Source organism: Ipomoea triloba, chromosome 1 (assembly GCF_003576645.1).
Source record: "Ipomoea triloba cultivar NCNSP0323 chromosome 1, ASM357664v1".
Taxonomy (NCBI): Eukaryota; Viridiplantae; Streptophyta; class Magnoliopsida; order Solanales; family Convolvulaceae; genus Ipomoea; species Ipomoea triloba.
Window position 1 is genome coordinate 5,936,567 of NC_044916.1, and position 25,735 is coordinate 5,962,301.

The 25,735-nt window shown below is 34.9% G+C and overlaps 3 protein-coding genes across 7 annotated transcripts; 1 reads left to right on the forward strand and 2 right to left on the reverse strand.

Moving 5' to 3' along the window:
* Positions 1 to 571: 571 nt before the first annotated feature.
* Positions 572 to 7,225, reverse strand: LOC116021631 (apoptosis inhibitor 5-like protein API5). Its single transcript, XM_031262087.1, has 16 exons — positions 7,031 to 7,225; positions 6,737 to 6,898; positions 6,125 to 6,224; positions 5,960 to 6,025; positions 4,929 to 5,041; positions 4,622 to 4,696; positions 4,264 to 4,413; positions 3,657 to 3,722; positions 3,507 to 3,572; positions 2,986 to 3,096; positions 2,407 to 2,493; positions 2,221 to 2,327; positions 1,473 to 1,587; positions 1,315 to 1,380; positions 1,126 to 1,229; positions 572 to 1,035 (listed from the first exon to the last, which is right to left on the reverse strand). The coding sequence occupies exons 1-16, from the start codon at positions 7,115 to 7,117 to the stop codon at positions 840 to 842; spliced, it is 1,671 nt and encodes a 556-aa protein (XP_031117947.1). The 5' UTR covers positions 7,118 to 7,225; the 3' UTR covers positions 572 to 839.
* Positions 7,226 to 9,039: 1,814 nt separating this feature from the next.
* On the reverse strand, positions 9,040 to 15,074 carry LOC116032728 (probable E3 ubiquitin-protein ligase ZFP1). 3 transcript variants are annotated; one of them, XM_031275450.1, is made up of 7 exons: positions 14,898 to 15,074; positions 14,394 to 14,479; positions 11,120 to 12,015; positions 10,341 to 10,717; positions 10,123 to 10,221; positions 9,844 to 10,011; positions 9,040 to 9,521 (listed from the first exon to the last, which is right to left on the reverse strand). In XM_031275450.1, the coding sequence occupies exons 2-7, from the start codon at positions 14,402 to 14,404 to the stop codon at positions 9,375 to 9,377; spliced, it is 1,698 nt and encodes a 565-aa protein (XP_031131310.1). In that variant the 5' UTR covers positions 14,405 to 14,479; positions 14,898 to 15,074; the 3' UTR covers positions 9,040 to 9,374. The 3 variants fall into 3 exon arrangements, with proteins under 3 accessions (XP_031131310.1, XP_031131295.1, XP_031131301.1); XM_031275435.1 differs by having other exon boundaries at positions 10,320 to 10,717; positions 14,898 to 15,072; XM_031275441.1 differs by having other exon boundaries at positions 10,320 to 10,717; positions 15,014 to 15,070.
* Positions 15,075 to 17,148: 2,074 nt separating this feature from the next.
* Positions 17,149 to 23,098, forward strand: LOC116029681 (mucin-5AC-like). Of its 3 annotated transcripts, none has more exons than XM_031271732.1 (11): positions 17,149 to 17,410; positions 18,249 to 18,515; positions 19,433 to 19,518; positions 19,618 to 19,663; positions 19,740 to 19,893; positions 19,980 to 20,039; positions 20,226 to 20,298; positions 20,409 to 20,460; positions 20,824 to 20,967; positions 21,076 to 21,195; positions 21,420 to 23,098. In XM_031271732.1, exons 2-11 carry the CDS (start codon positions 18,462 to 18,464, stop codon positions 22,899 to 22,901), a joined length of 2,271 nt encoding a protein of 756 aa, XP_031127592.1. In that variant the 5' UTR covers positions 17,149 to 17,410; positions 18,249 to 18,461; the 3' UTR covers positions 22,902 to 23,098. The 3 variants fall into 3 exon arrangements, with proteins under 3 accessions (XP_031127592.1, XP_031127588.1, XP_031127595.1); XM_031271728.1 differs by having other exon boundaries at positions 17,150 to 17,410; positions 21,417 to 23,098; XM_031271735.1 differs by having other exon boundaries at positions 17,150 to 17,410; positions 19,986 to 20,039; positions 21,417 to 23,098.
* Positions 23,099 to 25,735: the final 2,637 nt, after the last annotated feature.

Here is a 25,735-nt window from a genome sequence, read left to right on the forward strand (position 1 = left end):
AACAAATAAACCAAATACATCATTTAATCATTTTAACCACAATTTATCTAAATGGACAATGCCAAATACATCCTTGCAGTGAAAATTATTAGAATGACTGAAATTAAAACAATTGAGCTCCAGTAGTCCAATTTCATCACCTTCACTAAATTCTTATCCTTCCAATTGGAATTTCTTTTATGTAAAGAAGAACCATGTTTCCAAACACAAGTAAATCAAATCCTCAAACTACGAGACAGAAGGAGATCAAGAATGAAACATTATATAAAACAATTGCTATCTAATCAAAATAATATAACATGTAGAATTATTCCTGTCTTTATGCATTTTTTTTAAAAAAAAAATTAACTGACAAAAAAAATTCGCAACTACTATTTAAAAGTGTGCATCAAACTTGTTACCTTGTAATTACCAAATCAACATTCTAACCAACTTAGTTATAGTTTACCTGAATGCATCAAATATTAATTTATATAAAAATAATATTAATACTATGGCCAAATCAAGAAAACATTATTGTATATCCGATTATCCCTTTTTTAATCCCAACAAAGTAAAGGAAAATTTGTACTTAAATAAGGAGTACTGCTTTTGAGACACACTCTAACAATAGAATACATAGAAGGTACATAATTTTAATTGCAGAATACAATAGAATGAGGGAGCAGGGAAGCTGTTAAAGTTTTACAGATTGAATGAATTTTCTTTTTTCTAATCAGTGATTTGCTAATTTAGTTAGCCTAAGCTCCTCAAATGTCATGTAAAATATCTAGCACACATATCAAGAAAATATTAATTCTATCAATTGAACTACCACACCTTAAATTGAATTTAGAGATTTAGCGAAAACTCCCTCGACCTCTGCCTCGGCCTCTACCATAGCTGTGCCAGCCTCTACCTCCTCTTCCACCACCTCTCCCCCCATCATGTAAACCTTCAAACGCCTTGCTAAGCAATGGGTTCTGCATACCACCTCCTCGGCCCTTCTTGGCCATAATAGAGCTTGATCCATTAGCAGCAGCACTCCGTTTTTGACTGCAACAGAGAACCACATTATCAGGTATAATTGCCAATCTTAATCTTTCACAATACTAATTGCTACATTTCAGCAAGGTTGTCAAGTACCCAGCAACAGTAGAAACTGGTGGACCGGAAGGCTTAGAAACTTCTCTCCATGACAAATTAAGTTTTTGATCTCCAATAAATTTTGGTGTTTTTATATGCAGTGGCTGAGACAAAACAAAATGTCAGTTCTAGAAAAGTAACCAAACCCATAAATAGAGGCTAATTCTAATACATAGTTGAAAAGCTTACCGAGCACATTGTTAATATATTGTTGCATGCACGCAGACTGGAGGTAGCTTCCTGTTTCTTTCTTTTCTGCAATTCAAGCCAAATAGCTACATAAGTGGAGAGTGAAGCAAGACTATTCATAGTAGACACAAGCAAAGTGAGGGAACGAGTAAGCCTACAATAGCATCCTTTTCTTCTTCTGTTTTAGCAGCAGCCATTGCTTTGTTATGCTCTGCCATTCCTTGGGTCAATTTCTTATTCATTGCCCTTGCTAAATCCTCAGTAGTGCTCAATCTGGGTCATCATTAAAAACAGAGGTTAGCGAAAATACTAAGTCCCAGATTGATAAAATAAGAGAGAATATATGAGTTTATAAGGCCATGTGTTAGACTAGCTAATTGGTTAGATTCAATCTTTTAGTGTGGTTTGACCCATGTGCATTATAGCCCAGTTGAGTGACCCTAATCCAATCTTAGATTATAACAAAACCAATATCTAGTGGTAAGAACAGGATGAAAGATATAACACGTACAACCCAATTGTTTGACAAATTGTTACCTAGAGTCCTAGACCAACGGTCGACACTAATTGCATTGAAGTAAACATTCATCACACAAATAAATAAATCCGGGCCCAGATAGTTATAGGAGCCAGAGTTCACAATATACCCAACCATCATCTTCTGTAATATAGAGCAAAACACTAACACTCCCTTTGAAATTGTGGTGAACAAGTCAGAATTTAAGTAAACATTCATCACACAAATAAATAAATCCGGGCCCAGATAGTTATAGGAGCCAGAGTTCACAATATACCCAACCATCATCTTCTGTAATATAGAGCAAAACACTAACACTCCCTTTGAAATTGTGGTGAACAAGTCAGAAATTTATATATTTAAAAGAAGCAGAAACAAGGAGATAGTACCTCTCAGTAAAGTCGCGATACTGCTCTGAGAAGTCCTCCCCCAACCGGTCTGATGGTTGACCAGTTACAATCTTATAGCCGCAAAGACTATTTGTTGCATTAGGAGTCTGTAAAAATAATAAATTAACGGAATGTAAATTCATTTGACCACACATATAAAGCACAGCACAAAAGCTTGATTCTTACCTTATGAGCCAGATGGTGAAATGCATACAACAAGCACTCAATATATGTAAAGTTTATTTCTTCAATCTTTCTCCGAACCATGCATTTCTGAGAGGAAAATCAGATATTGGAAGTTTCAATGAGAATGTTAGCATCCCGATACGAAAATGGAGGTATAGCAACTGCATAGAAGAAAAACAGATATTGTTGTCTCCTAAAAGACCTAAGATCTGTGAGTAAAGGCCAACAATTAAGGGATTGCATTCTAAAGTTGCAAAAGAACATAACTGCCCAATGAATTGGCAAAACCAAAAAATTGAAACAGTAGATCACATCTAAAGCCAACCAGCAGCAAGGATTACATATGCAAGTCCCATGAATAAGACTACTACTATAACTAATCTCGAAATGCAAGTTCCATGAATGCATTTTAGCAACAGGTACAGCATTGTGTAATTATTTGAAGAAAAAGTTTGAAAACAGCAAAGTCAAATGATCACAGAAAATTGCCATTTCAACTCTGCCAAAGCACCAAACATGCAGATTTGCATAGGAGGAACAAGCAAATATGCAAGTCTCTTTCACACATTATGGCATTACCTTTAGAAGCTCAACAATGGATGGAAGAAGCTGACGAGAATCTTGTGGGCTTGCATAAGGGGAACAATCTGCTACATCCTTCAGCAAGTCCAACTTTCGCTCTTCTGAAAGCTGAATATATAAAAGTATTACTTGCATCTAATAGTTCCGAAATAATCCAAGATGAAGAAAAGAAAAAAAAATTGAATTAAGAAATACAGGAAGTTCTACAAGATGTATTGTAGTTGCTGAACAAGGCCTGAAAGCGAATTTACATCATAAAATAACATTTCATCATTAAATAATTACCAGCCCATAAACATCATAATATGTTTTATCTCCAAAATGGAAATTCATTAAGCAGCTTTCATAAAACATTTCAAATAGCCAACTTGCAAACATAGTCCTTGCAATAGGGACACAGATTATATACCAGAGATAATTGACAATGCAGAAATAAAAAGAAAAATAAATGAAGTATCCCTAATTATCATATTATTTAAACAAAATGAGAAACATAGATTACGTCACTCAAGCAGTACCTTGTCAAAAACAGGAAAAATTTGCTTGTTCAGATAGTTAAGAAACTTGCTGCTTGATGCTCCCCTCTAAAAAAAAATACATTAAGAGGTAACTGAATGCAGAAACAAATTGGAGACTATCAAATATTCAAATACTTAAGTGGTATTTACCTTGAAAAAGGGAATGGCCATACAGAGGCAAGATATGAACCGCATAATATGATCCGCATCAGAAACCTATTGGCAAGATAAAATTAAATAACATGCAATCAGTACACAAAATCAGACTATTCTACATTAAGAATTTCATATCCAAGGCAAAATCAATGTGCACAATGTAGGTACCTATCCCACACCCAGTGGCAAAATTAGGGAAAGGAGGGGGAACCTGCCCCTCTAGCTTTTTGAAAAATCTAAAAATTTAGAAATACTCCATATCTACCAAAAACAAAAAATATATAATTGTGTATTATAGAGTAAATCAGTTGTTTCAGCATACTAGTTTGTTAATGAAGGAAATAATGGCAAGATTAAATCACAAACTTAAGATAATTTTAAGATAAAAATAAATAAACAAATAAATAAATCTTGGTTTATTTAAACCAACCTGACTCAACAACTACAGAGTTCAAATTTTTAGATATGTTGAAAACCTACCCAAGTCCCCCTAAACCTCAAATCCAGGTTTGGCCACTACTCCACACCCACCTCACGGAATGATTTACATATTACAAACTGCTCTCAGCTCTATCATATAAAGAAAGGTACAAAAACTTACTTCAAATTGAGCATCAAGATCAGCCTGACCTTCAATAATTTCAACCAGCTCCTGTACACACTCCGCAGTAGCATTTTGCCCAAACAAAGTCAAGCTTTTCAAGAAGTTCAAGAACATGTTAAACTCTTCTGCAGTTACATCTTGCAAATTCTGCAACATTTCTTGAGGTTAACAAGAGCAAGCAAAGAATCACTTGAACAGCAAAAACTAATTAAGTTTAAGTGTCAGACCAACAGCATCAAGTTGACTCAGTGTTGAGACCATACCACTAAATACAATAGTCAATAAATCAAAAATAGGCCATTGAAAGCTAAACATTTTAGTATTGATGTTTGCTATGAAGAAAGTACCACTGTACCAGTTTAATCAAGTTAGTTATATGCCTTTCCATCTCATCCCGTGGCTTTAATAGCTCTACCTTAAGAGGAAACACCTGGAAAAAACACAATTATATCAATAACAATAAGCCATCTCTTTTGATGACAATAGACCATGTCTTATTCTAAATAGCAATTGTATTACATCATGAGAAAGAACCATAGTTTCAGTTACATTGAGTTTAATTACAGAATTCTAACAAAACCTTGTATAATTAGAAAGCAATAAAAACTTATTGACTCCTTGTGCGTTAAACAGACAATGGAAATGTTTGATTGAAGTCTCACCTTATCCCTAATAAAGTGTATAACCTTTTCACGAATGCTCTCCCAGGTACTTAATTCCTCTGCACTTCGATCCTCGGTGTTACCAATATGCTTGAACAAAGCAGTTAAACAGGCTGCAACAGAAAAGCATAATTAGAATACAATTGGGCTACCCAAGAAGAGAAAAGTCACAGGTCAGCCAATAAACGTCTTATCACTAAGTTGTAGACAAATAAATACTGGGTATCTTACAACTTCTTGACATTTTCTCTTGTATAATTTGTTACATCACAACATGAGATGATAGAAGAAAGAATGAAATCAAAGCAAGGGAAACTGAGATCCTCCATATCATCAAAATGGAGTACCATATTCCTTGTTGGCAGAGTAGCAATTGATGTTGTTGCCAACTTCTCACCATGTGACACACAAGAAAGCCACTGTTGATACAAATTAAGGAGTACCATATTCCCTCCAGCAAACCACAGGAAGAACTCCTATCACCAAAGTTTCCACACAAAAGAGCCACTTGGGCACTTTCCAAAGACAAACTACAGTTCCTCATTAATTTTTGGACTATAATGAAATAGCACACATCTTCTTTCTCTGTAACTTTAATCTTTCACCAACGCAAAGCACCTACACGAAATGAACCCAACCCCCTGTCCCCCTGTATATACAAAATCCTATTTCCTCACTACTCATAAAGTCAAAGACAGCAGCTAAAGTAAAATTAATGAAACGAGAACAGAAATTTATTTTTCAATAGGAAATACAAAATCAACATAAAACTAAGAATTGTTTATGTGAATACTAAAGCTTATCATCTAAAAAAAGGAGTGAAAAAATAAGCAAATGCTAGATTTTATTATTTAAAAAATAATAATAATAAATAAAAAATAAAAAGATTGCTTCTCTCCTTGTTTCCTTTCCTTACTCTTTGAGTCTTTGTTGGAGGAAGATGTGGATAACTGGATATCATTTCCTTTGGTGGGGCCAGGGAAGTTGGGGGAAAGGGAGATTTTTATATAAACTTTGAAACCGAAACTTACTCTTCACATCCTGCCTTAACAATGTCATAAGAGCCTTCTGTACAGCATCGCGCTCCACGTTTTCACCTAAAGTCATCAGGGGAGTTCATCATTCTAAGGAATTGAGCAAGAATGTCAACAACTTTAGGCAAGCAACAATTCATAGGTTATGAAACAGAAAATTACCTGCTCCAAGGAATTGAGCAAGAATGTCAACAACTTTAGGCACATATTCTGGTGTATCCTTGCACAGAAAAGGAAGTCCACGGATTGCTTGTATACGGACCTTTAGCAATTAAAAAGCAAAGTAAGGACTTCAACAAATGTTATAAAAACAAGATAAAATAAAATAAAATAAAACAAACAATGCCATATTTTCCACTTCAGCTTCAATCTAACTACACTTCTTTTCTATAATCACAAACGCACAATCAGGTATTCAAATTAAAATGCCATGCTATGTTCCCCTGCCTACCAATTTGAAATCATTTTATGCATTGCTTTACTTCTGAAACCAAGTCAAATATTTAACTCAGATGAGTTAGAATTTTCTCTACTTCACATAAGCTAACATTATTGGACACTATGTATCCTTTTCCATTCCTCTGTTTCTTCTAAATAATCACCCCTAATTTAATTTTAAAAGCATTCTTCTGTAAAATTCAAGCCTTGTGTGTAAAACTCCACCTAAAGTCCTCAAGTTATGCATAGTTTATATTCAACTCTAAGTGGGTTTTTGTTGAAGAGTAAGGACAATTTATTAGAAAGAGAAATAGTTAAAGAAATTGAAACACTAACCGCAAGCTCTTCATCTTCACATAAATACCAGTGAGACTCAAAAGCTTGTTCAGCGAGCTGAGGGAAGTACTTGAAGAACTTGGGGATGAGCTGCGCAGCCAGTTGCTTAGCTTTTACACTTGCATTTGCCGCCACAATTATACTCTCGTAGTCCTTCCCGTACTGCTCGGCCAAGTACAAATAAAGAAATAAACAGCACAGCATGTTTACTACTAAACAAATGTTATATACATGGAATGGAAGTGTTTGTAAACCCTAGGAAAATCGAGAGAGAGCAGAGTTCATGTTACTCACTTCGGACTTGTCCTTGGCCGAACTGAGCCGCTCGTTGAACTCGTAGAGCTTCTCGATGTCGGCGGAATCGTCGGAAGCTTCGGCCATTAAAACCAATTAGAGATTACAGAAGCTCAGAGAGTTTGGAAGATAGAAGAAGGAAGCTAGGGTTAGAAAATAGAAATGGAGGGATGGAGGGAGAAATCCCAACTTTTGTAATTCGGTTAAATTTGGTTCCGAGAAGAAATAAAATCATTTTTATGGAGATTTCTCCTCTATTCTGTCTTTTCTTTTTTTCTTTTTTTCTTTTTTGAAAACCTGTCTTCTTTTTTTTTTTTTAATTTAATGGAAACCAACACTTTTAAACTCTTTTTTTTTTTTACCTTGTAGTCTAGTGGCTCTTCTAGATGAGAGGTCATGGGTTCGAACTCAATAAGACGATAATGACTTTTTGTACTTCAGTAAGTTAAGAAAGTAGTTATTAACAAATACTATATTTTATAGTGCTTTTAAACTCCTTAATTGTTTTACTTTTTGATTGATTCATGAAAGTTAATTTAAATAAATTTATTTTCTTAATTATTTATAAGAATAAGGTTCAAATAGGCCACCGAACTACACACGAAACTGCAATTAGGCCATCAAACTCAAAAACAATGCAATTGGGTCCCTGAACTACACAAATTCATGCAAATTAACCCAAAGTGACTTGTTGACTTGATCTTCCGGTTACCAACTTTTAAAATAATATTTTAAAATAATTTTAAATTAATTAATTAATTAAAATTAAAATTAAAAAAAAACATGAACAAGTCAATTGGGTCCTTTTTAAAATTTTTAATTTTAAATTTAATTTTAATTAATTAATTAATTTAAAATTATTTTAAAATATTATTTTTAAAGTTGGTAACCGGAACATCAAGTCAAACAAGTCACTTTGGGTTAATTTGTATGAATTTGTGTAGTTCAGGGACCCAATTGCATTGTTTTTTAGTTCAATAGCCTAATTGCAGTTTCGTGTGTAGTTCAGTGGCTTATTTGACCCTTATTCCTTATTTATAATATTACATTTTTAGTCTCTAGTGTAATATACTCAGTAATTGTCAAATTCTATTAGAAATTTTTTTGTTATTATATTATTTTTGTCATTTAGAACCAATATCACTTGTTAAAATTTTACTCTCCTCATAGAAATATCATTTTTAACGGTGAATATTGTTTTAAATAATAAAAATAACATTATATATTAATTGAGTTTGACCATTATATAAATTAGAGACTAAAAATGTAATATTTTAGACAATTAAGTACAAAATTTGTTTAAATTAACTTACATAAATCTAATTTTGAAAAGTGAAATAATTCAGATGTCAAAAGTGTCATTTTATTTTATATAATTATATGTTTTTCTCAAAATTAGCTCTTTTAAGATGTAATTATTCTATTATCAAAAAAAAAAGACGTAATTTATTCTCATTTATTGTCCCGACTTTTATATTACTTTCATATTTAATACCTAAATATTATGTTGAATACATTGTGTGCATGTCTTCCATGCCAGAATTAGTTCCTCTAGTCAAATTTTTTAATACATAATTAGAGTGTTTCACATTTTTATTTTAAAACTGTACGAACATTCTGAGTTTTTTTTTTAAAAGAAAATGAATGGTTTTGAAATGAAAATGTGACAAATTTTAATTATTTTTTCTATCGAAGATTTGATTGGAATGACCAAATTTGACAAAAAATAAAAATAAAACTTACACCAAATGTGATATATATACACACACATGGTGGGTTAGTTAAGTTTCTAGCCGGTTTTGTATATAGAATTCGAATCCAACCCAACTCACTACGAATTTTATTTTTTAAGACCCACATCCAACTCACCATCTACTATCACCCAAAACACCCCAATCTATGAGGGGTGGATTCGGATGGATATCCGCGAATGGATTGAAATTGTCATCCCTATTTCTAACACACACAGATCAAAACGGCCTCAAGGGTATCAAAAGAATAACATCAACTTCCATGACAATTATGGACTTTATGCTCATTATTCATCTGGGATATTTCTGGTGCATGATCACATATCAACAGGACTTTGATACAGCTATTATGCATGTCTGGAACAAGATTTAGAGTTCTGTTGTCTGTACAATTTCCAGATCACGGATATCAGCCCAACAGAATAAACATTTTGCTGCAGTTTTGGCAGCTACATTTGGACAGGGAGAATTATGTACAGGATATAATACAGTTCAAGAATCCATTCTCTCTGATTGGACAATAAATACTTCTTATATAGATATAAAAGAACGAAAGATTAGGCTTCTTCCACAAGGCGTTCCACCAACAATTTTTATGAATCCTTTTGTTCTGTTGGCAATGCCGCGGATTTGCAGACTGGACAACTGTTCTTCACAATCAGCCACTTCTTTATGCAATCTACGTGATACTCATGCCCGCACTCAAGTCTTCCAATATTTTCTTGGTCTTCGTAGCCATTCTGAGAGAACAGGGCCCATTAGTTGAAGGTCAAGAAATGAAGAACACCACAAACAGTGCAATATACAAAGTTTAAAGAAAGTGCTTCCTTTCTCATGGTCAATATAAACCACGTGAAGTAATAGTCATACCTTCATTTTACATGGCAACTTCGGGAATGATAAAATTTTTATGAAAATTTAGAATAGTAACAGCACAAACATTTAGCTATGGTACTAAGTGGATGTGCAGAAAATAAAACCCATCACACTGTGACTCAAACTCCAAAATATCAGCCAGATATTCATGACTTGCAAAGGGGAAGTAAAAGATTGGGGCAATACCTGGCATATGACACAGAAATCAGTTTCTTGATCCAGACATTCAGCACATTCTGAACTAGAAGAAGTTGTTGGGAAGGTGAATAATCTTGTTTTCAAATGACTAATAACGGCCTCTTCTGAAAAACCAGTAGTGACACTGCCAATCTGATCGCCCAATGCAAGAAGCTCCTGCGAGATTATATTTAAATGACACCACATAATTAGATGTTTGGAAGTAACGATTGGCAATAAAACAATATAGGTTAAGGTTAGTCCATGCTGAACTGCTAATTTCTTTACCTCGTAAGACATGTGATCTATGTCCATGCGCATATCTCTGTGCTGATCATCAGAATCCCCTACTTCACCGTAGCCAGGAATCTCTAGCATTGCTACTCCCTACATAGAATCACCGAAGATTATCACTCACACTGTTTTGTCAGGTTAGATAACATAGATGCCAAAAATATAATAAGTAGTGACACAGGCAAACATACATCATCTGGCAGAACTCTCACATTAGGAATGTTACGATGCCTCGTATTGTTTGTCTCTAATGTGAAGTCCCTTCGACGAGGCCTGTAAAGCCTAATGCCAGTTGGTGGAAAAGGTGCAATATATCTAGGACCTCCTCCCTCTACTGCACCTGGAAAAGGATTTATGTTGTTTGTTGATGAGCCATTTGCTATGTGTCTACGTGAAGATGATGCCACTTGAGGAGGAAAGTTGATATTATGGCCTCTCATCCCTTGCAAGGATGGTAGCATATGATGAGCATTTGAATGAACAAGAGGAATGGGAGGGTGCATAAAGCTTGTCAAGCTCCTATTGTTGGCAGTTACTTGATAACCTTGCACACCCACGACTCCAGCCTCCAAACAACCTCCCATGCTCCCTGGTGTTTTGTGCACAAGAAGAAAAAGAAGGGACGTAATCAGTTCACACTGCTAAGCAATTGAAACTTATACTAGGGTAAAATATACACGTGGACAACATTTCGTTGACAAATCAAGGGAAGGGAGGTATTGGGGGTAACCCCAGCCAAGATGGCTAATGATACAACCTTGTAACCACAAGGTCACGAGTTCGAATCCCAACCTTCTTGGTTTGAGCCGGTCAGCTATGACTCTATGAGCATCCTAGGCTGGTTTACCTCCTTGTGGTCCTTTGCCGGCTAGGGTCACAAGGCCGGGTTTACCCAATGCACAACCTTGATTAGTGGCTGCGGGTTTCCCTCATCACCCCAAAAAGGGAAGGGAGGTATTGAGGTAGGATAGACAAGAGCAATAGATATTACCCTGCATGTAGGGCAAAGGAGCACCCTGATTCCAGGCCCAAGTTTCACTCTGTCCACTGCTACTGCAGAACTGCATGTCCAACTGAGGATTGCCAGCCAATTGAAAGGATTGGCCTGCATAGTTTACTTGATTAATGTGACTGAAGCTGTGTGCTGCTACAGATTCTGAACCACTGACACCAGACCCATTCATCACACTTCTAAGGGATCCATCTTCCGCAAACATTAATGATTCACAATTACTTGGTTGCATATGTGACGCAGCAGCCGTTAAACAAGTATCTGACCCATGTGCATTCGAAATCATTGGGGCTGCAGAAGAGCTAGAAGCCATCATAGAATGATGGTGCTGGAGATTTCTATGGAATCCCTCAGCCATTTTTCTCTTGAATGAGCCTCTGACATCATCCACATAAGGAGTGTTCCATCCATTATTATCTGTGTGAATGCCGGCCATGCTTTGAGTACTTGAGAATTGGAGCTGATCATGAGTTGCATGATTGATTGGAAAAGGGAAATCACAAGTAGCAGCTGGAGCACCCATGTACGGATTATAATGATTGGAAGATGTAGCAATAGCAGGATCAAGATTTGCAGCAGGATGAGTGTGAATAGTGCTATTGTACTGTGGCATCCCATAAAATAAAGCACTGTCATGATATTCTGGGCCTTCTGGCAAATGATGCAAATACATATTGCCAGCATTTCCTAATGTTGGTACATGTCCTAATGTATGGGCATTAAGCTGCGGAAAAGTTGTTACACTCCCATAAAAGACACAAGGCTCGGGATGGATATAGTCTTGCCCTTGCTGATCTGATTCTAAATCAATCATTTGTCTATTGGATGGTATATTCCTCTGCCCCATGTTGATAAATAGAAGTTTTTGGTTATGCCTGCTCAGAAGAAAGATTCCATTAGGGGAACAAATGCGAAGAAATTTTTTATCCACCAAAAAAGGAATTAATATGAATTCCATTAGAAGAAAGTATAACACTACAATTGGTTGAAGGTAAGAAGTAGATGGATGCTAGAATGGAAAGGGAATCCACAACTAATAGTGTTTGTTAAAATGTAAATAAAGAGGGGATGTAAAAGGGAAATTATTACTCAGATATAGAGAGGGAAAATAAGTGAGAAATAAGTATGAAGTAAAGTGAATATTCATTCTTCCATATGCAGAACAAAACCAAAACAGTCTAACAAATTATTCCACGTATCTATTCAACCCTTTGGAATTGGTGACAAAACTAGAAGAGCAAATTTCAATAAAAAAAATTAGCATCTTTTCTCAATAAGGCAATAATAAACAACTAGGGGTGTGAAAGTCGGCCAAAGCCCGTGGGCCAACCCTAAACCACCCCACCACTCAGAATTTCTGGCTGATGAAAATGTGGGCTGGCGGGTTTCGTGGATTGGCCTGCACAGGCTGCAGGCTGGCCCATGGGCTAGCCTTAAAATATTTTTTTGTGGCCCAAGTCTTAACCATTTAATCCTAATAGCCTAGTTCCCTATACACACTCCTAGACACTCTCTCTGCAGTGCCGCAAAATAACAGGTTCCGGAAGTTTCGATTTTAGGAAGAGCATGGGTCATTGTGTCAGCCTCAACCCTTCATGACCCCGTGAAGCTACTCTTACGATGACCAAGCTCTCTTGAATGAGTTCTACTCTTCTTTCAAGTCTAATGGTATCAAATTCGTAAACCATATTGAAGAAGATAGTGCAATTCTCATGACACCAGAATGTGTAATTCTCTGAAGTTTTGTCAAAATTAAGAGTAACTGCTATTTTCAGAAATTAGATCACTCATAACAGTTTGATTCAACATATGGAGCATGATCAACATCATCATTGTCATGATATTGCTGCGAAGTACTTGAGTCCAGGAAATCATCATCATATGTATGGTCATTAACTGGTAAAAGAATCATAATTTGATATATATTTGAGGAACTCGCAATCAAGAAAGGGAAATCTGTAGTAAACACATGAATAGATCAATTGTCAATAAATTCAAGTAGCAATAGTGAAGATGAGGGATAGACTGCAGGGCAGCTTCTTCTCTCAATCAAACGCTCAATCACTAAAAACACTAGTTAAACCATAATCCAGTTACTTTTATAAATTATATTGGAAAATAGGATATACCTTAGACTACATATTTAAAGGGGCTGAATTAATTGATTAAGACATAGAAAACTTGTATAATCTAAGATAGTGTCAGGGTCACTCAATTGGGCTATAATGCACATGGGCCAAACCATACTAAAAGACTAAATCCAATCTATTAGCTAGTCAAAATGATGCATTATAAACCCATATGTTCTCTCTTATTTTTTTCAATGTGGGACTCTTAACAAAAACATATAAAAAATCTACGATAAATATTGATTCTGATGAAATGGAGAAAAGTTCACTTTCAGCCACTTGACCATAGTGACTTTCTCAAAATAAGTAACAACTTGAAAGTTGTTTGATTGCCATCCCTCAGTCTTTGTGATAGTATCAACTTTAATATTTTGTTAGGTTTTGGGCTTAAATTGATGGAATTTGGCAATGCTAAGTGGTATTTCTAAGTTGTCACAAAAAGTGAAGGGATGGCAATCAGGTAAACCCACAAGTTCTTTTTTCTTTTTTTTTCGATGGGATGTCACTATAGTCTTCTAGTCGAGGGACTATAATTCTAAAAATGAACTTCCAAGAAGGAATGAAGGTATTACAAAAGTTGCAAGTAAAATCTTTCTTTGCTTGAAAGAGCTTTATACATTTGACAGTAATCAGATTAGAGCTTATAAATTAATGTACAATTTGAGATTCAACTTTTCCTATCCTTTGAAAACTAGGTTAGAAATATTCTTCACTTCCTAAGCTTCCTCCATGGCAAAAAGAATTGGAAAAAAAAAAAAATAACTTATTCACAATACGTATATCTTCAATTTTTGCCCCTTTAAAGGTGACTAATATGAACACTCTGGGTGAAGATATTTACATTTTCTACATCTTTATTTCTTTCTTAATATAATTTTTTATTTAAAAAAAAAAAAAAAAAAAAAGTTAGTTGTTTGCAAGAGCAAAAGAGATGAACCAACATTTATATAAGCACAAATGCCTCAAAATACACTATAAAATGGAATAAAAAGAAAAATGCATATTAGCAGTCTTTACATCCAGAATTTGCATAAGAATGACACAGACAGCAACAAAAACTGCAATAACTGAACATAAAACGCATTTTAAAAACAGAGATAAAATAAGACAAAGAAAAACCTCACCTTTCTACCATCAACAAACTGATTGGCTTCCAGAGTAGAACCTTAGATTTCCCCGGCCAAATTTTGAGATAAATTATATGCAACCGCTGCAAACAACAAAAACAAAAAAACAAACAAAAAAAAAACAAAAACAAAAACAAAAAAAAAACAAAACAAAACAAAAAAAAACAGAACAAAACAAAACAAAACAAAAACAAACAAAAAAAAAGAGTAAAAATTAGGAATACGAAAGAAAGGAAAAAAAAAAAAAAAACCCTAAATTTTGTAAGACAAATTCTAAATTTCTAATCAATGATCATCAAATTGCAATCAAGCAAAAAACCCAGAAATGCCTCCCTTTGAGGCCCTAATGCATGCATTTTACAGGGATAAAGCATATACACAGATACACGCATACAAACATATATCTGTACAAAAGCAATGCAACCCAAAAAAACAGATTAATATTTTTTTAAACATGAAATATATATTCATTAGGGGGTTGAAAATAACAGGAAAACTAACCAAATTGAGATTGATCAGAGGAAAACAGATCCCACAAGGGAAAGCGCAGAGAAAGCTCTGCAAAAGAAAAAAAAAAAATTTGTAGAGAGAGAAAGGAAGGCTCAGAGGAAAACCACCTGCTGGTTGTTCTTGAAATGCTCTCTAATATTTTTATTTTTTTTCTGTTTTTAATTTTTTTTTTCTTTTCTGCACCTTTAACTGCTTCTTGGCTCAAGGTGTACGCTTTTTGTCATTAATGGCCTCACTAGGCTTCTTTAATTTCCAAACGTACCCCTAATAGATAAGGCAGTTGAGGGCGTTTTGGTAAAATCAGTTCTATATTTTGGTAGTATTAGCTTTTTCTTTTTTTTTTTTCGAATAATTTTGGTTTTTTCTTGTTTTAGAAAAAAATAAAAATGAAAAGGAACTCTTTCCATTTCACATTATCTTTTTCTGGTGGAAATATATAATTGCAAAATGGAAGAAACAATAAAGAAGAAGAGAAACTATAAATATATACGGAGTATAATAAGACATTTTCTTTGATACAATAAGTTTCCACTTATGCAAAATATATATATATATATATATATATAGGCGTCCACATGTCCAAATTTAACAGATCGGATGTAACCTTTTTTTAAAAAACGTAGTGACATTTTCGTAAACAAAATGAAATCTTAGTGCAAATAACATGTGTTAAAAGTGTAAGTATGCAACTAAAATTGTTTAAAAGTGCAACCAATTTCACTTAGTAGTAAGTAATTTGCCTTTTTAACATTGGTGTATTTTATGATACCGTTTGGTGCAAGTAATGATAACATTAGGTGAACGTAATATTGATGTTCAATGTAAATTATTTGTTGCACTTTTAATACATTTTAGTTGCACTTTTAATACATTTTATTTGCACATGTGTACACTATATGGAACTGTTACTTGCATTTTAACACAATTTAGTTGCACTTCAAAGTTTAATTATTTGCGAAAATGTTACCGTATTTTTTTTTTTAAATAGCATTTCTAATCCGTAAAATTTGAACACGTGGACGTCTGCAATTGATTCTTATTTCTATCATGGGCATGTGATTCTCACCTAATCCGTCTCGTCTCGTCTCATATACATACATATATATATATATATATATATATATATATATATATATATATATATAGGGTCATGTTCAGGTGTGCCTGCGTCCTTACGTGCGGTTTACACCACTCAATGTTAAGAAATGCACCACTCAATGTTACGAAATGCACCACTCAATAACGTTGAGTGGTGTATTTCATGGTGTAAACCGCACGGCCGCACGTAAGGGCGCGACCACATTTGAATAGAAATATATATATATATATATATATATATATATATATATATATATATATATATATATAGTCCCATTCAAATGCGAACAAGACTTCCCATGTGAACCAAAGAAATGCACGGTAAGTGAGAATCTGCGAGCTACTGTATGAATGCACATAATCTATCATTGAGTAGATTTTGTGTATTCATGTTGATTATCACATTTTCACTTAAGTGGTAGTTCACATTTGATAATACACACACACAAATATTTTATATACACGATACTCAAAAATATATGTCTAATATTAATATTCAATAGAGTTAATTTCCAAAATGGTCATCCGACTATGGTCTTTTTTTATTTAGTGCCTCACCTTTTAATTGCACCCAAAGTGAATCCCAAACTATTCAATTTTAAGCCAAAAAGGTCATCTGTTAGATTTGGGGTCAAATGGGTGTTAAAATGAGGAGTAAAATGGGTAATTCAAGTGTTGGTCTCCAGTTTAAAAGTTTCTTCCCCTGCTTCTTGACGGAGTCCTTGCGGATCACACCTTGCTTAGATACTTGGTGATCCCAACGACCAGGCAGTGCCCGTAGGGGTGGTTGCGAGTGCGTCGTCGAACGACTTCACGATGACCATCTTCTTGCCAGCGTAGTGGCCTTGAAGGAGAATAACAACCTTGTTAGGCTTGAGAAATTTAACCATTTTCTAGGTTTACTGCTGCAAGACAAAAATGAAACCTGGGCATAATGTTTTTTTTTAATCTAATAAAACTGCTTTGTTTTAATTACAAAACTGCAAAAATCTATACAAATTTTGACCCAAAGGCAGCAAGTAAACTATAATGATATAGAAAACTATAATTTTGACCCAAAACTGCAGAAATCTAGAATTGATATAGAAATGACTCGCAAGTAAACTATAATGGTAAATTACTATAGTATATGTTTAACACTTTCTGATATATCAACAATGGCTAGGACTCATGCATTCAAGGGCAAGCTTTACAGATTCGCTTTAGGTTCAAAGGTAGCATGTAAGATCCAGACACAAGATCCGACGGAAGATTTGAGATATCGTCGGAAGATCCAGACCACCAACGCTAACAACGCAGCTGCTCCCACGCTTCTCCTCTGTCGTTGGATTCCTCTTCCCTCCGCGGCCTCCGGCGACTCCGCCCAGCCTCAAATGTCTCCCAAACGGAAGTTCCAATATGCGCCGGTAAGCTTTTTCCACTGATACGAAAAAAAAATTTATCTAAAATTTTATTGTTTATTAGCAGGATTTAAACGTTTCGTTAGGGTTTTTGTTCCATGACCCTTGGACTGTTATGAATATCGAAAGTAAAATTCAGCATAATGTATTTTGTTTTGTTAATTTGGGGAAGAAACATGCTGGTCAAAGGTCTCAAAGTAAATTATTCTTTTTGCCCTTTTGTTTAACACAATGTTCATGCGAAAGTTAACGGAGTCCAAATTGGCTTAAAATTGAATAGTTTGGGGACCACTTTGTGTGCAATTAAAAGTCAAGACACTAAATTAAGAAAATATCATAGTGAGAGAACCATTTTGGGAATTAACTATATTCAATATTAAAATGTTAATTATATTAAAATATTTTGTTTTATCATGTTGTTTGAAGATACTATGTATAGGTTAGATTGTAGTACTAAAAAATAATAGTATATAATTTTTGTAATTATAATTGTAGAATTTATATTCTATTATATAATGCATTAAAATTTAACCATATTTTTTACTAGGAAGCTCATTCGCATTTTAATTAAAGTTAAACTTTTATTGTTTTGACGAGCTTACCAACCCTAGCTTGCTAGATGAGGCAGCGCGGGGTTAGTTCTACGTATCCTCCGCTTTGACAGGACTAACTATAATGTTTCAAGTGTATGTAAGTGCAAGTGAAGGTCCTGAAGGAATATAGATGAATAAGGATATAATTGTAATATTAAAAATAAATGTGGCGTGTCACGAAAGAAGCAATGAAGTTGTGGCATAATATTTGAAATAAAAAGAGACTAATGTGTTATTCTGAAGAATTTCAGGGATCCCGATGAAATTAAAAGCTAGAAAAGAAGGAAAAGGCTAGCGTGCCCCGTGCCCCGTAATCTCTTCTACGAACGACATCAGCAGTCGAGAAACGAAAATTTGAAGTCTGATCCAACAAAACCGCTTCCCACCTTCGCTTACTGTCTCAAATTTCTGCACTTCTCTCTCTCTCTAGCGCGCGCTTTCTCTCTCTCTCTAGGCCGGAGCCGATGGGTAGACCGCCGAGCAACGGAGGTCCTTCGTTCCGCTTCAACCCTACTGAGGTTAATCTTTCCCTCTTGTCTGCTTATATCTTGTATGTATGTGTCTTTCTGGATTAGTTTATGCTCGCTTATGACTGATTTTCGCGCTTTTGCCAATGCAATTTGGTGATTGATTTTTATTTTGTAGTTTCCTTTTCCTGTAATTCAGTTTAAGGCACATTGGTACTTGTGGCATTCTAATTTTTAATTGATTCTGTGAAATAAGCTACATAAGCTTTTTATTTTCTTTTAATCGGCTGAAAATAGAACTAATTAAAGCAGCAGGGAAAAAGGGAGGAGGTAGGATTGAAAAGTGCAGAAAACAGACTTTTTATATTATAATTTTCTCTTCAATTTGAATGCTGATCTTATAGAAGTTGTTGTAGCTCCCATGGCTGTGCAAAAAGTGGTTTTAACTTCTCTAGACACCTTATGAAAAGCTTCACCAGTTCAGGAATAAAAGCAAAAAGAGAATACTGTTACGCAAGTTAAATGGTGTAACTTGATGGGAGCTAAATTTCCACCGAAGCCAATATACTGATCTTTTCAGGCCAATGAAATTGTCAGTATGTGTGAGCCAAAGCACCAACTGGATACCCAATTTCTTCCTGTGGAAATGGAAACGCTAAATCCAACCCTGTTTCGATTATTCAATATCAATTAGTAGCTGGTCCATTATACTTCACCAGTAAATTCTTTAGTTTTAACTTGTAGTGCTCCCTGTTACCCCATGTTTACTTTAGAACAAAAAGATAGAAGTTTGAGTTAATAGATATAAGCTAATTTGTAGAATTTGGGATAAATTCTATTTCTTTTTTCTTATTTGTTATGGGATATAGGATTGGGCTGGGTTTTATTGAGATGGAGCCAGAATTTAGTTTTATGTGTACGATAATGAGTTCTTGGATAGTCATTTTTTTTGGTCTATAATGTTGAAGGTTGCTGAGATGGAGGCTATTTTGCAAGCACACAATACTCAAGTGCCTGCTCGTGAGGTTCTTGTGTCTCTTGCTGAGAAGTTTAGGTATGTACTATTGTACTTACCTATTACTTATTTGGTAATTTGCTATTTAACCCGTAAGATGTCAAGGTTGGACTGTAATTTAACTGCCTTTGATTTTAGTGCTTCAGCCGAGAGATCTGGAAAGGTCGTGGTTCAGATGAAACAAGTAAGAGACTGTCGTTACAAATGATTTATCCTTAAGTAGTATTTCTTTTCCCTAATCTTTCATATTGTTATTCCAGGTATGGAATTGGTTCCAGAATAGGCGATATGCTCTCCGAGCAAAAGCAGCTAAAACTCCCAGTAAAGTGCCTGCTCCGGTCACACATCAAAGTGAACCAACTATTGTAAGGACAGTTCCCCAAGTCCCCCAACCTGGTCCTCCTCCTCCTTCAGGTGAGTGCAAATTTGTATCTCCTTCATTTAATCATTAACCATGTCATTCCGTTACTGTGTCTTATTGTATTCTATATGTAATTAAGTCACAGTGAGACCAATGATCCAAGCTCCTCAAGGACCTCAACCCATTGCTGCCCCTTCAGGTAGAATTTTTTTAGCAAACTTTGTTTTAAATATTATTAGAGTGCAATTGACATCAATGACATATTACATGATTATTTTTAATGATTGTAATGCTTATTTTACATTATTATATTTGCCTTCCTCTTATTTTATCTTGTATAGTTAATTCTTTCAACTCTTTACAAAAGTTTGCGTTTTATCACCAGTAAGTGCAGGTAGGAATGGTTCAGATAGCTCCCAAATGGAGTTTGAAGCAAAATCTGCTAGGGATGGTGCATGGTGAGTAATTTAAATAATTAAATCTTAGATTTTTATTTTAGTTTTGTATGTGACCTGGTGGTTTTTCTACTATGGTTCTTATTTACTGATGCAATGTCATTACTTTCTAGGTATGATGTGGCAGCTTTTCTGTCGCATAGATCCATGGAAACTGGTGATCCGGTAATTAGCATATCTTACATGTCTTAATTATTTCTCTTTGCATTGCAGATGCTACAATTTCCTATAATTTACCAAGATAGGATGAGTGTTTTCTGTTCTAGACACTGCATGATTTTCTGACCTTTGCAACTTTATCAGATGCCTCTTGTGATTGATAGAGTATACTGCAATTAGTCATTCAGCTGCACCACATTTAATTCTTGCTCATGTGTGTAGACATTAGATATTCTGCCATTCTAGTTTAATGTAACAATATACATTGTTTACTTATCAAAAAGAAAATAAATACTCAGTCAATATATTTGTTGGTCAGCCTGTCCTTTTCTGCCCCTTGATATGGTTAATATTGCTTGGCCAATTCAGGAAGTTCTGGTTCGATTTGCTGGTTTTGGAGCAGAAGAGGATGAATGGGTTAATGTTCGTAGAAATGTTAGGCAGAGGTCTCTTCCCTGTGAATCATCAGAATGCGTAGCAGTTCTACCAGGAGATCTAATCCTCTGCTTTCAGGTGCACTGTTTTTACATGCTTCTAGTAAAATTACCACCAGTTAGGAATCTGCTGCTACTTTATTAAATTTATGATATCAACCTGTTAAGGCTCTTGTAAAATTTTCAGGAAGGCAAGGAGCAGGCTCTTTACTTTGATGCACATGTACTTGATGCTCAAAGGCGCAGGCATGATGTAAGAGGTTGCCGCTGTCGCTTTTTGGTCCGCTATGATCATGATCAATCTGAGGTATTTCTTTTTAGTACTCTGCTAATGGACCAATCCATGGCTTGTCTTTGATAAATGCTTTTGTTTCTAAACTTCCCAGTCTTGTATGTAATTGTCAAATTTCGATTGCCATGTCATATTTAACTAACACAATAACTTAATATTCCAAAATGTCCATTGTTTTTGAATTATTATGATGCCATCCATTTTAGCTGATACAAATTGGCCATCATTCTCCCTAGGAGATTGTTCCTCTGAGGAAGATTTGCCGTCGGCCTGAAACTGATTATAGGTTAGAGCAATTAAATGCTGAATCTGCAACAACGAAGCAGCAAAAAGCTGGTACTGATCCTCAAACAGCCAACACATTGAGGGTCTATGCTTTTTCCGAAACAGCACAGAAACCTCCAGCTATATCATCAGGGAAGCCAGTTGAACCATTAGCTAAAAAGATAAAGACGGATGAGCATGTGCATGCTACCACTATGACTTCTTCAGCTCATATTGATGGATCTGCCTCTACATTAAACCTGCCTAAGGCTGTGGACCACGTGAATGCTGGATCAAATCTGCCTCCTATGCAGCAACAACAAGCTAGTAATGATGCTCAACCTGGCAATACCTTAGAGGCCAATGCTCCGGTTGAATCACAAAAACTTCTGACTGAGTCGGTGCAAAAGCTTCCAGCTGAATCAATGCCAGAGTCTTCAGCTGAATCAAAAGTAACGCCCCCAGCTGAACCGACATCAATGCCTCCAGCTGAATCAATGCCAAATCCAACAGTGCAAAATACTGAGGAAGAGGAGCATGCAACTGTTGCTCCCATGTCTGCTGCTATAAGTTCTGTCCCCACACCAAATCCAGTTGAGTCAACAGATGAGCAGCTTAACCCAGAGGAGAATGCAAATGTTGCTGCTGTGGCTCCTGTAACCCCCGCTATAAGTCCTGTCACCACACCAAATCCAGTTGAGCCAACTGACGGGCAACTTAATCCAGAGGAGCATGCTAATGTTGCTGCAACAGTGGCTCCTGCTCTAAGTTCTGTTACCACACAAAAACCAGTTGAGCCAACAGATGGGCAACTTAATCCAGAGGAGCATGCTAATGTTGCTGCAACAGTGGCTCCTGCTATAAGTTCTGTCACCACACCAAAACCAGTTGAGCCAACAGACGGGCAACTTAATCCAGAGGAGCATGCTAATGTTGCTGCAACAGTGGCTCCTGCTATAAGTTCTGTCACCACACCAAATCCAGTTGAGCCAACCGATAAGCAACTTAATCCAGAGGAGCATCAGAATGTTGCTGCAACAGTTGCTCCTGCTATAAGTCCTGTCACCACACCAAATCCAGTTGAGCCAACAGACGAGCAATTTAACCCAGAGGAGCTTGCAAATGTTGCTGCAACAGTGGCTCCTGCTAGTAATTCTGCCGCCACATCAAACCCAACTGAGGCCACAGACAAGCAGCTAAAGGCCTATGAACAGGCTGCACCAGCTGTCGCTCCTGACAGTCACACAGATGTTTCTGTTGCAAATGAATACAAAGATGTATCAACAAAAGATGCAGAGAATGTCAGCTCGGAAAATGTGGGAATTTCAGAGATACCAATTCAAAGTGATGTTCTGATGGAAACTTGCGATGCTATGGATGAAGATTCAGATGCAGTGGCAGATATGACTGGTATGCTCGATACGGGTGGTGGTTCTGCTAATGTGCAGCAAGGGTAGCTGTATGTTCTATGCTTTCAGATTAGGATTTATATAAACCTGTAAAAATTAGACCATTCTTCCAACATTAACCATTTCGTTTTAAGGCTAGGACACTCGTATAATGTTTTTAACTTGTAAAAATCAGTTAATTCTTCCAATGCTTTTAACTTGCATATCAGGTACAAGTATGAAATTAAATCCTTGATATCTTCTGACGTCCTATGTTTTTCTTGCAAAGTACTCTATATTCTCTCTATCCATAAAAAATTGTCCTCTTTACTATATTGTGATGTTCAAAAAAATTGTTTATTTTCATAAATATAATACTTTTTGAACTCATAAATATATAATGCATTTGTTATGGACAAAAAAAGAAATAATCCGTACAATATTGGATGGATCATGGTGACGTCTTACGAAATGCATTGCATTGTAAAGCAAAATTTTTTAAAAGGAAATGGCCTGGGTACGGTATCAGAGAGTGAGAAACTACTAATTGAAGTATTGAACTGAACTTGAGTTCAAACACGATAAACTACAAAGCTCAAAGCTCAAAGCCTAGTTTGATTCTGAAGCTCAGTCTAAATAAACTCACGAATTGCTATAAACAATATTTTACAAGTTTTAAACAATATTTTATAAACATATAAATATAAAACAAACAATAAATTTATATTTATAAATTTAAATTACATATCAAATATATAAAATTGATACTGTAATAAAATTTAATTAAACTCACGAATTGCTTGAACCAAGTGTTAAAATATTTAAATTATTGTTAACTCATTATTATTTCAGTGGTTTAAAATTGAGATTTTTTTTTAAAATTATATAAATCCGAATAGCTTAATCGTTAACCCCATTAAATACTATTTTTATAAGTTTGAACTATAAATTTAAAGGTCTCTCATCATTCTTACCTTAGAAGCAAATAAAGTAGGTAAATAATAAGATACGTTTCAACTGACCTACAGACCCTCAAATATTTGTAAACTAGTGTCTACAACAAAGTCAAATCCATACAAGTTTTTACATAATACTACTCTTTTTAAGTTTTGCAATGGTTGTTAGAAATAATGCGTAAAAATGATAATAAACATAAGGGAAAAGGGTCAAATAGGCCCTCAAACTTTAGCTGAAAAGTCAATTAGCCCCCTCAACTTTTTAAAGATGCAATTACACTCTTCAACAATTAGTTTTGAGGCAATGAAGCCCAAAAATCAATTTATGACCTGCTATTACAGTCTACTGGTTCGCCCTCGCCTTCTCCGGCGAGAAGGGGAACGACTGGTTCCCCTTCTCGCTGGAGAAAGGCGGCCCAAATCTGGGTCGCCTTTCTCCAGCGAGAAGGCGAACCAGTCACTGGTTCCCCTTCTCGCCAGAGAAGGTGAACCAGTCCACTGGTTCGCCGGGGAACCAATAAGTTTCGCCGGTCGCCAGTCAGTTTTTCGCCGGAATTTTTTTTAACCTGTAATAGCAGGTCATAAATTGATTTTTGGGCTTCATTGCCTCAAAACTAATTGTTGAAGGGTGTAATTGCATATTTAAAAAGTTGAGGGGGCTAATTGACTTTCCAGCTAAAGTTCGAGGGCCTATTTGACCCTTTTCCCTAAACATAATAAAGGTTGCAGGTATGAATTTCATCATATCTCAAATCAAAATTGATATAATTGTTAAACAATAAGTTGGAGTGTATTAAAAAAATGATAATAAACATCTTCGGTACGTTATGTAATACGGAGTACAATACCCCAATATATGGGATGACTTCATACATTGACGTGATTCAATTATTATTCTATTTTCAAACAAAAAAAAATTATTCAGATGGATATGCATGAGTGCATGACAACGCACCTCCACCCGCCTTAATTATTTTATTTTATTTTATTACAAAGTATTATAGTATCAAAATCTTAAAAAGTAATTTAGTTCGCGTGACGTGATTTAGTTATTAATCAGTGAGTATAATGTTTGAACATGTTTTTATGTATGTAGAATATTTTTTTAGAAGGTTTAATTGTGATTTTTTAATTGTATGATGTAGACGTTTTGATACATTATATTTTTACAAATAATGACGTTGTATTATAATTTTAAAAATAATTTGTTTGCTAACTTAGGGAAATCTTAATTGTTAGGTTAGAAATATCCTAGATTTGAAATTACTTCGTATAATTGTTACAAAATATAATATTTAATATTAATTTGTCAAATTTTAAAAGTTTAGATATAATTGTTAAGTATAATTAGATATAATTTTTAAATATACAAATATTTGGCATTTTATTGTTAAAGTTGAAATATAATTGGCATAATGCACAAATGTTTTACTTTTTAAAAAAATTACGATAAAATTATATGTATGTTTAGCTACAATAAATTTGATCAATCACGGGCCACACAGCTGTGTGAACCACAGTCTACAAACACATAAAATACATTATTCTAATTCATAAAATATATGATCTTACTCCAAAAATTTCATTATTCTAACACATAAAGTACATTATTCTAATTCATAAAATACATTATCTTACCCCAGAAATTTCATTATTTTAACACATAAAGTATATTATTCTAACTCATAAAATACATTATCTTACTTTAGAATATTCATTATTCAACACGCGCGCGGAGCAAATATTTTTTAAAACATCAAAAGGACTTCCTTTTAGACCATGATCCACACAGTTGTGTAAACCACGACCTACACAATGAACACAACCAAAGGAAAATACTACTCCTACTCTCAACTTTTACTTCTCACGAAATTTTGATAATAACATTTTCATTGGGACCTATAAAATAAAGATAATTAATCATCAATTATTAAATCAGAGAGTAAA

Excerpts from the sequence above, each read along its gene's own strand:
- LOC116021631 (XM_031262087.1), bottom strand. The coding sequence starts at position 7,117 with ATGGCCGAAGCTTCCGACGATTCCGCCGACATCGAGAAGCTCTACGAG. Across the intron at positions 3,097-3,506 it reads TTTTTCCTGTTTTTGACAAG|CTTTCAGAAGAGCGAAAGTT; the intron begins GTACTGCTTGAG and ends TTATATATTCAG. Across the intron at positions 1,588-2,220 it reads TATCGCGACTTTACTGAGAG|ATTGAGCACTACTGAGGATT; the intron begins GTACTATCTCCT and ends ATGATGACCCAG.
- LOC116032728 (XM_031275435.1), bottom strand. Across the intron at positions 10,718-11,119 it reads TCCTTTGCCCTACATGCAGG|GGAGCATGGGAGGTTGTTTG; the intron begins GTAATATCTATT and ends ACAAAACACCAG. Across the intron at positions 10,222-10,319 it reads TGAGAGTTCTGCCAGATGAT|GGAGTAGCAATGCTAGAGAT; the intron begins GTATGTTTGCCT and ends GATTCTATGTAG.
- LOC116029681 (XM_031271728.1), top strand. The coding sequence starts at position 18,462 with ATGGGTAGACCGCCGAGCAACGGAGGTCCTTCGTTCCGCTTCAACCCT. Across the intron at positions 19,894-19,979 it reads TGGTCCTCCTCCTCCTTCAG|TCACAGTGAGACCAATGATC; the intron begins GTGAGTGCAAAT and ends TATGTAATTAAG. Across the intron at positions 21,196-21,416 it reads ATGATCATGATCAATCTGAG|GAGATTGTTCCTCTGAGGAA; the intron begins GTATTTCTTTTT and ends CATTCTCCCTAG.